At 39.2% G+C, this 9,539-nt stretch overlaps 1 protein-coding gene across 1 annotated transcript in view; it reads right to left on the bottom strand.

The window, feature by feature from the left end:
* Positions 1-9,539, bottom strand: part of LOC109917776 (coiled-coil domain-containing protein 158) — a 162,845-nt gene that overhangs the window by 118,048 nt on the left and 35,258 nt on the right. Inside the window, exon 5 of the mRNA XM_048603980.1 lies at positions 3,366-3,562. Coding sequence (XP_048459937.1) covers positions 3,366-3,562 — 197 coding nt within the window. The remainder of the gene's footprint in view (positions 1-3,365; positions 3,563-9,539) is intronic.

Genomic DNA, 9,539 nt, shown 5'->3' with positions numbered 1-9,539 from the left:
ACAAAGTAAAGTCGCCACAGTCCTACAGGACCATAATGCTGCTCTCTCATTAGAGAAAGACAATTGGTGGTGGTTTAACCTGAGGGTCACCATGCCTCAGGCGAAGGGAGAGGATGAGGAGAATCTTTCATAGCAGCCTCAGCTGGTGTAGGAATTGAACCCATGCCGTTGGCATCACTCTGTACTGCAAACTAGCTGTCCAGCCACATGTGATAATCAAACACCAATTGTATACAATTCATATCACAGAATTATTACAGTACAGCAGGAGGTCAGTCAGCAGGTCATGTCTGCATTAGCTCTCCAAACAAGCAATTCACCCAATGTCATTCTCCTCCCTTCTCCCTACAACTCTGCAAATTCATTCTTTTCGAATAACCATCTAATTTCCTTTTCAATATTTCTAAAGAACCACACCAAATGGTCAAGGAGTGCATTCCAGTCCTCACACAGAATGAGAAAAGCTGTTTCTCATATTAAATTTGCTCCTTTACAAATTACTTTAAATTTGTACCTTCTCCTTCTTGATCCAGTTATGAATGGGAACTGTTTCTCCCAACTTACTCTTTGTAGACCTTTCACGATTTTTAGTACTTCAGTCATATCTTCACTCAGCTTTCTTATCTCCAATGATAACCAATCTTTCTAAATCCATCTTCATAAATGAAACTCCTCATCCCTAAAACTAACCTTGTAAATCTCTTCTGCACTCTCTCCAAAGTGTTCACATCCTTCCTTATGTGTGGTATCAGGGAAAACGACTGCTTCAGCCAACTAGTGGATTATATAACTTCAACATTCCCTTGTTCTTGTACTCTCTGCTTTATTGATAAAGTCTAATGTACTGTATACTTTATTAACTACTCCCACAAACTGCTGACTATGACTTATGCATATATGGTCTGAAGAGTGACAAGTCACATATGCAGCTTTATTCCAAAGTGAAATATTTTTATTCCATTAAAGTTGTTGGTGAAAAAATAGTCAAGAGCAATAAAGAAATTCATTTGGCTATAAGTGTTTGCAGGTCTCTGCCCTAATAATCTGTACACCTTCACTCATCCCTATGACCCTTTATAGCGTTGTGAAAATTATGCCCTGCACCCATCATCTTTTGCCTTACATTCTCCATGAAAGTTCACCTATTACCCACACTGGGAAGGCTTAAGACCCAGGCTGAGATAAAATTAGATCAACTTTTTAAGTGTCTATTGACAAGTTGCTATTTAAAAATGGATAATCTCATTGATTACAAATTAATACATTTAATTCCCTTCAACTACTTGACCCCTCATAAAATCAAACATTTAAATTCATAGCCCCACTTCAAGTGATTGTATAAGCAGTCGAAGCAGTCAAACTGTGAACTGTCAGGCACCTCCCAGTTTTAATGGTAGATTGTGAAATCAATCATGCAGCATAAATCCTTTAATGATAGCCCTCACGTTAATATCGACAGAGTGAAACAACAAGCACTGATTGATTTTATTAAACTGCATGCAGTTTTCTCAAAAATTTGAAGTCCATGAGATTGAAGCCATCTGACACTTTGACTGCTCAACAGTTCCCTTGACAGTTCAATTGAATTTAATCATTTTTACACATACTTGTGTCTACTTTTAACAATATCAAAAAGTACCTCAACCCTCCAAAGTTGCATTTTACCTCTTTCAAAAATGTTACTGGACCTACACAAAAGCGTACTCCACCTCTCTGAAAGGATACTCTACTTCTCCAAAGAACTCCAAGATCTTTAGACTTTGGCTTGAAAAGTAAAATGCCTCACATTGTATTTTTGAGATTCCACAAGTAAAAATTGGATCTGATTTTAATATAGACATTGCACATCCATGGGTCACAGAGGCAAAGTGCAACCTGATCCTGTTCCCAACCCCAACTCCAACCCCAGCAATCCCCTCTTTACCTCCCCCCAGTCTGGCAAAAATAGAAGAAGCTGGTTTTGGGGCAAGATATCCAGAGTCATGGTTTCAGCACAATTTTTGCTAAACCAGAGTTTCTCTCCATTTTAAGGAATATGAGGGCCTCTGGCTATCGGAGCAGGTCAGAGATTTGAATTCTGTGGTAAACAACTCACCCCCTGACTTTTCATAAGCCTTTCACCATCTACAAGAGAGAGCTAGGAATGAAATGGAATACTCCCTACTCGCCTGGATGAATGCAGCTCTGAAAAATTCAAGAAGCAAAAACTATCAAGGATAAAAAGACACCAAGTAAAATGTCACTGCCTCTACAACAGGTGCAAGGTGTTAATGGAGCGCATCATTTAAAACTGCATTGCAGCAATTCTCCAAGGCTTCTTCACTGACACCTTCAAAACTATTATTCTACCAACAGGACAGGAACGGGAACTGCAGCAATGGCCCTTTCCTTTCCAAATTACAGACCATACTGACTTGGAAATTTATTACAATTTTATAACCATCAGAGGTTTAAAATCCTGGAATATCCTACTTAATAAACTATCACCACTACAGGGACTATAACATTTCAAGAAAGTGACTCATCACCACATTCTCAAGGATAATTAGAGACGGCTCACAGAAGAAGGCCTTGCTGGTGATGCCCACATCCCATGAGTGAATAAAAATAACTAGTTTCTGAACATGGGTGATGTTGCTAAGCTTACATTTTACTGCACATTTGTAGTTTGTGATTCCTAAGGTTACGGTGATGAGCATTGCTAACACACTGAAGTATTTGATTTAATGTTGCTTCCACAATGGCACAGAATAGGTAATTCCAGGATATTGATATTGCAGAAATGAAACAGGACTGAAATATGCTGCAGTACTGAACTACCAATGACACAATGGAATTATTCACTTAGATTGATTACTGTAACCAACTGCTCAGGAAATAATTACAAATAAAAGTTGAAACAATTGTCCAATGCTACAGAAGGAAGGCAATTTAGTTTCCATAATTGCAATTTCTCTTGAAAGGAGGTCATAATTTTGACCAAGAAAAGGGATGTACATATTTTTTATAAATCTCCAATAGGCCTTCTATCGGCCAGCTCAACAGAATGACCAATTCCAGAGCATTACTTTCAACATGAAATGGCGAGGAAATTGAAGTGAGATATGTTTTCAAATACAGGGTGTCCCCAATTTACTAATGTCCAAAATATGAACATTCATACCTACTTGTCCTATAATATTTATTTTAAGGATCCAATATAGGAACATTTCCTTATTCTTATGAATGGTTATTTTATATTATCCTGCATTGTGTTCTGACTTAAATATAAATCAACTTGCAAATGATGTTCAGAACAGAACTACCTGTAAATTGTTTTTCAGAAGGCATTTTATTTCACTTGACCACTTATACAAATTATTTACCTCATGTGCACAGTCATCCATTGACTTCTCCACACATGGCAGTCCAGAGGACGGGATGTTCCTTCTGGATACGACCAAATCCAGGTCATATTTAGTAGTCTGCGGTGATTTGTGACGATGGGCTTTTGAAATAGAAGCCTGAAGTACGGAACTACGAAAAGGAGATTTCATATTTGTGAAGGTTGTTGTAAAAGAACCTGAAACAACAATTTAAAATGCTTGAATAAAAGTAATAAAAGAGGTCATATTACTTATTATTGAAGAACTGAATTCTTTAAAATTGATCACAATAGCAAAGCACAGTCTCATGCTTAGATCGCAAGAAGAACCACACAATGTAAAGTGAAGTTAGAGAACTGCCAAGTCCACACTCCTATTATATCTGTCCATACTATCGAAAGATCTGGGTCTTTCAGAAAGAAAACTTTATTTTATGTTGGGATGTTGGTTCCTTTAAGAAATTGGAGTTGAGCTTGGGTCATGGACTTGGCTTCTAGTTAGTGATGATCTGATCAAATTGCATGGACATAAACAATAGACTTATAGGATTAAGAATGAGTTTATTATAGGGGTGAATAGATTGAGAGTGTGGTCCCAAGCAGAATTTTTAATTTCTAGCAAAGTTCATTTGAAATTTGATATGCTGGCTAAACAAAATTAAACTTCTTGTTAACTGAAGGATTCCTAGCAGACAGTTAGGCTTCTGGGATAGCCAAGCTGAGAAGCAAGAGAGGGAGAGAGAGGGAGAGAGCACAAGAGAGAGCATGACCAAGTATGCACAAACAGAAATAACAGAATGAACAAGAATGAGGCAAAAATAGTGAAGAAAGCAAGAAGATGAGAGGAACAGAGAGATAGCAAATAGAGACAGTGAGAGACAGCAGAAGAGAAAGTAAGATAGAATATGAGAACCTATGAAAAGAGATCAGGAAAACTGGGCTTGTATCCTCTTGTGTTTTGAAGAATAAAAAATGATCTCACCGAAACCTACAAAACACTTAAAGGTATAGACAGTGTAAATGCTGGTAAGATATTTCCCCCTGCTTAGGGAATCTTGAACTAAAACCACAATTAAAAAATAAAGAGAAAGCCACTTAGAACCAAAGTGAAAACTTTTTACTCAGCATTTTGTGAAATTCTCCTTACTAGATGGCTTAGGATGCTCAGTCATTGTGTGCATTGAAAATAGACTTCGTCAGATTTCTAAATGTCAATGACATAAAGGAATAAGGGGAGTTGTGGATCATCAGCCATGGTTGTATTGAAGGTGAAGAAGGTAATGGGATGACTAGCCTGCTCTTATATTCCCGAGAGAGTGAGGGAGAGCAAGAGAACAAGACAGGGCAAAAGACCATCACAGAAAGAGGACGATAGCATGAGAACAACCAAGAGAAAGACAAAAAACAAGGGAGGGGAAAGTTTTGGATTAATTCTGACATCTATTCCCTATGAATTATTTTTGTATGTTTCGACACAAATCTCATTAGCGATTAAATACTTGAGACTTGTGGTGATTCAGGATGCTTTCATCAATCGAGCAAACAACATCATCCTCTTTGGATTAAAATGTGTTTTCCAGCAAACAAGCCTAAGAACAGTTATTTTAATTCAATTTGAGGATATTGGCTACTTTCATAAAATAGTCGAGTGATTTCACAACAAATATGCTTCAGCATAGTCTTTGCATCTCATTTTGCATTCTCCACATCAGTGCTTCTCAAAGTTTTTCCCTTTGTGAATGCACTTTCATGCTTGACAATAACCAATATGTGGATCAGTGGGAATGGGAAAGGAGAGATATGCAAGAGCCAGTTGGAGTTGGAAAGGGACCTATGAGTGTGGGGAAGGGGTGGGGTGAGATATACGTGGATGAGGGCAGTGAAAAGACACGGGAGAGCATGGAATGGAAAGACCTCAGACCAAGAGTGAGAATACTAAAAGAGCACCTACTTATCCACAGATTTTCTCAAAGCAGCTTTCAGCTGGTTAGGACATACTCATGTCAAGAAAAAAAATAAAATGGACAATTTATGGTTGACTTGGTGCTTGTGGCCCAAAAATTTAAAATTTTGGGAAGCCCTACTCTGCATTGCCCAACAGTTTATTTAGTGGATTGTTCAAAGCCATAATCATGTTACCCTCAATAAATAGAAGGGAAGAGAAACTGCAAAAACAAGTCTTGAAGTTGTAGCAAGACTGAGAACAGACAGCAATGTTGCTTAAAGCTATCCTCCCATTCCCACTTCAAATGTGAATATAATATTCCCATGAGCTCATTCCACTCAAAACATTGGCAACCTAGTGATAACAGCAGAATGTTGATCATAACAAATTCTTACCCCAACCATACAATGCTCCAACCAGATAGTAATTTCGGTAGAATGTCAAGTTCTACTGGCCAAGAAACAAGGGCATTTGACTGAGATGTGAAGGTGAACACAAATCACTAATGGTAGTTGAACGTACTTTTATCTTTGCTATTCTCAACGGTCAAGTCACGGGGCTTGGAAGTGCTGTTAGAAAGTAACAGTTGCAGCGCGTAACCTGTAAGTTGTATGTACTAGAACCACAGTATGTCAATGATGAGATAAGTGGATCACCAAGTCCCGTGGCAGGACACTAAACAAACACATTCTACTGTTCTGAACCATGATGGACGTTGACTGTCCTTGCAGTTGCCCTCATTCACACAGGTGATAAATTTTGAATTGCGCATTGTAGATGTTGAAAAGCTTTGTGGGCTCAGGAGGTGATCCTTCATTCGGGTAATAGCCTGTGCTCTGCTGTTATATTAATATGGCTGGTCCAGTTAACCATCTGTTCATAATGAAGTTAATAAGCAGACATTAGAGAAAACCACCAGATTTGTGTGTGAAGCTTGCAGGGTTACAGCAGATTAACTGCCAGACAGGATCGCTACACATACAGCACTTGGAATTCTTAAAAGGAACTCTCTTAAAGGCAAGGTGTACAAACAACATCTCGTTACATTATGAAAAGAAGTTGTTGTTGTAAATAGGTGAACTGAGTCTATGAATCTGAGTCTCTAAGCTGTTTAGGTTATTTGCTGATACATCCAAATCCCAATGGTAACTTTGCCTGGAGGTGTCATTGATTAACTGCCAATAATCATTGTGATACTGTCCATCACTGCTGTTTGCATTTGGGCTCTTGTACATGATGTAAAAGGATTGGAAGGCCATGGGAAATTGAAACTGACTTGATTAGTTCCAGATTTTGTCTCATCAGTTACACTGCCATGCAAATGGACTCAAAGGATCTCAACGTATTTGTCGACTCACTGTAATTTTACCAATTCTGTACTCCCCTATTTATCACACTGGTCATTTTCTCTTGCAGGTTTACAAGATGTTCTTGAGTTTCAAAAAGAGAATTTCAGGTACAGGTCAACAAATTGGTACACATTGGTCTGCCAAATGTGAGCTCCACCAGTGATGGAATGACTACATTCAGAGTGTTGCTCTCAGATATAATATTAGAATGTCTTCCTTGACTTACCTACATTTGAGGACTAGATTTTTGACTCTGTGTATCATGCATTCAGCTAGAACATTGAACCTGGAATAATCTAAAGTAGTAGTAGTAGTACGATCAATAGTCCATTTCTCACGCAAGTCTGAGAATGTGCTCAATGCTCTCAGTGTAGGTGTCAAATATACAAAAAATGGAGCTAAGAGTGTGCGTGATAGTTATGCTTGACATATTGTGCAATTAACAAATGATGGTGTATTTGGTAAAATAGTCAATGATAATGCAGTCATTTCCATAAACATGAAATATATTGAAAACAATGTAAGACCAAGGAGAGGCAGGGACTTTGTGGTATCAATAGCTCTGTGCTTTGACTTGGCATATGCTCTTCACATGGCTCACAGTTCTTAACAAAGTGACAATGTTACTGTTAATATCTGGCCAATAGATTGACTCTCTTGAGTCTTCTCATTCGATCTATGTCCATATGTACATGATGAAGTCGTTGAAGAATATCAAGTTGCTAAGGATCTGGCATGTTGACCTACCGTCCTTTAAAAACGACCCTATAGAAAAATTTAGCTCATACCAGAAAGATCAATATGGTCACATAAGTGCATGGATGTGCTGAATTGACTCAGAACACCTATAACAATGTTTTTCTCATACCTGTGGAATCCTTTTCTGTTTCATCTTGGAACTGATGTTATGTACCAGATCAATTTGGACAACACCTTCAAGTTTGATGTTATAAACTAAGGGCATAACTTAAGTTTTGACCAAGTTAGGTAACCAAAGTGTATTCAATATGAGCATCAGATTACTAGCTTGGATTTAATCTCACAAACATAACCTTAGATCTTTATCAGGAAATGGCTGCAATCTTGGCAGTCAAGGGTGTTGGGCAAATCTTTTCTTTCATTCCTAGGATGTGGATGTCATTGGCTAGGCCAGCATTTATTGCCAATTCTGAAATGCCAAGGAGATGATGCTGATAAGCTGTCATGGTGAACTGCTGCAGTCCTTTGGATGTGGGGACACTGACATTCCTGTTAAGAAGGGAGTTCTAGGATTTTAGCACAGCAACACTGAAGGAATGGCGATATTGTTCCAAGTCAGGCTAGTCAGAGACTTGGAGAAGAACCTGCTGATGGTGGTGTACCCATGCATCTGCTGTCTTTGCTCTTCAAGGTGACGCAGTTACCGGTTTGCATGATACTAACAAAAGGGCCTTAATGAGTTATGCAGTGCATCTTGTCGATGGTTCACACTGTTACTACTGTATGTTAACAGAGAATTTTGAAGGTGGCTGAGTGTCATTCTAACAGTCTACCTTGTTGTGGATGGTGTTTAGATTCTAGAGTGTTGTTGAAGCTGCACCCATCAAGGCTAGTGGAGAGTATTCTATCACAATGCCAACTAGTGCCTTGCAGATAGTGAACAGGCTTTGGAGAGACAGGAGCTGAGTTAGTTGCAGCAAAATTCCTAACCTCTAAGCTACTCTCATGGCCACTGTATTTATATGGCTGGCCTAGTTTAGTTTCTGGTCAATAGCAACCAAAGAATGGTGGTAGTGGGAGATTCAGCAATTTATTCACATGTCTGAAAACCAAAAAAACCAAAGGAGGACTCAAAGATAGGCTGAGTTAGGGCCCTTGGGAAAAGACTTTGCTTGACCCAAACAGATCTAATATGTCTTTCCAAAGGCCTCAAACGGACCCAAAAATCTCCTTTATCCAAAAACCAGTTGGTCCTGAGATTTTCACATAAAGGATTCCCAACCTGTAATGCCATTGAGTGTCAAGGGCAATGGTTACATGGTCATTGCCTAGTACATGACTGTTACTTATCAGTTCACATCTGGATGCTCGTCAGGTCTTGCTGCATTTAGCTACAGACTGCTTTAGTCGCTGAGTCGTCACAAATGGTGCTAAATCTTGTACAATCATCAGCAAATATCCCCACTTCTGACCGTATAATAGAGGGAAAATAATTGATGAAGCAGCTGAAAATGATTTAGCCTGGGACATCACCCCAGGGAACTAAGGGGCTATTGTGGCACAGTGGTAGCGTCCCTGCCTCAGAGGAGGGAGGCCCCAGGCTCAAGCGCACCTACTCCAGAGATGTCCAAGAAAATCTCTGAATAGGTTGATTAATAATACCTACCCCTGAGAAACTTGGAATCTTGAGGTGCAGTGGTAATCTCCCTGCTTTTGAACCAGGAGGCCTGGGTTCAAGTCCCACCTGCTCTAGAGGCATGTCACAACATCTCTAAACAGGTTGGTTAGAAAATATATACCTCAAGTAGTTTAAACAGTGATATCCTGGGATTGAGATGACTGACCTCTAACAACCACATCCATCTCCATTTGCATTGAGTATAACTCCAACCAGCGGAGAGTTTTCCCCAATTCCCATTGATCCCACTTTTGCTAACATTTCTTAATGCCATGCTTGATCGAATGCCGACCTGATGTCAAAGGCATTCACTCTCCCCTCACTTCTGAAGTTCAGCTCTTTTGTCCAAGTTTATACCAAAGCTGTAATAAGATCAAGAGCTGAGTGGCACAGGCAGAACTCAAACTGAGTATCAGTGAGAAGGGTTTCAGAGATAGTAGGAACTGCAGATGCTGGAGAATCTGAGATAACAAGATGTAGAGCTGGATGAACACAGCAGGCCAA

Source organism: Rhincodon typus, chromosome 1 (genome assembly GCF_021869965.1).
Source record: "Rhincodon typus isolate 14 chromosome 1, sRhiTyp1.1, whole genome shotgun sequence".
Taxonomy (NCBI): domain Eukaryota; kingdom Metazoa; phylum Chordata; class Chondrichthyes; order Orectolobiformes; family Rhincodontidae; genus Rhincodon; species Rhincodon typus.
Note: the sequence above shows the minus strand (reverse complement) of the source record. Positions and strands in the feature narration are given on the sequence as shown.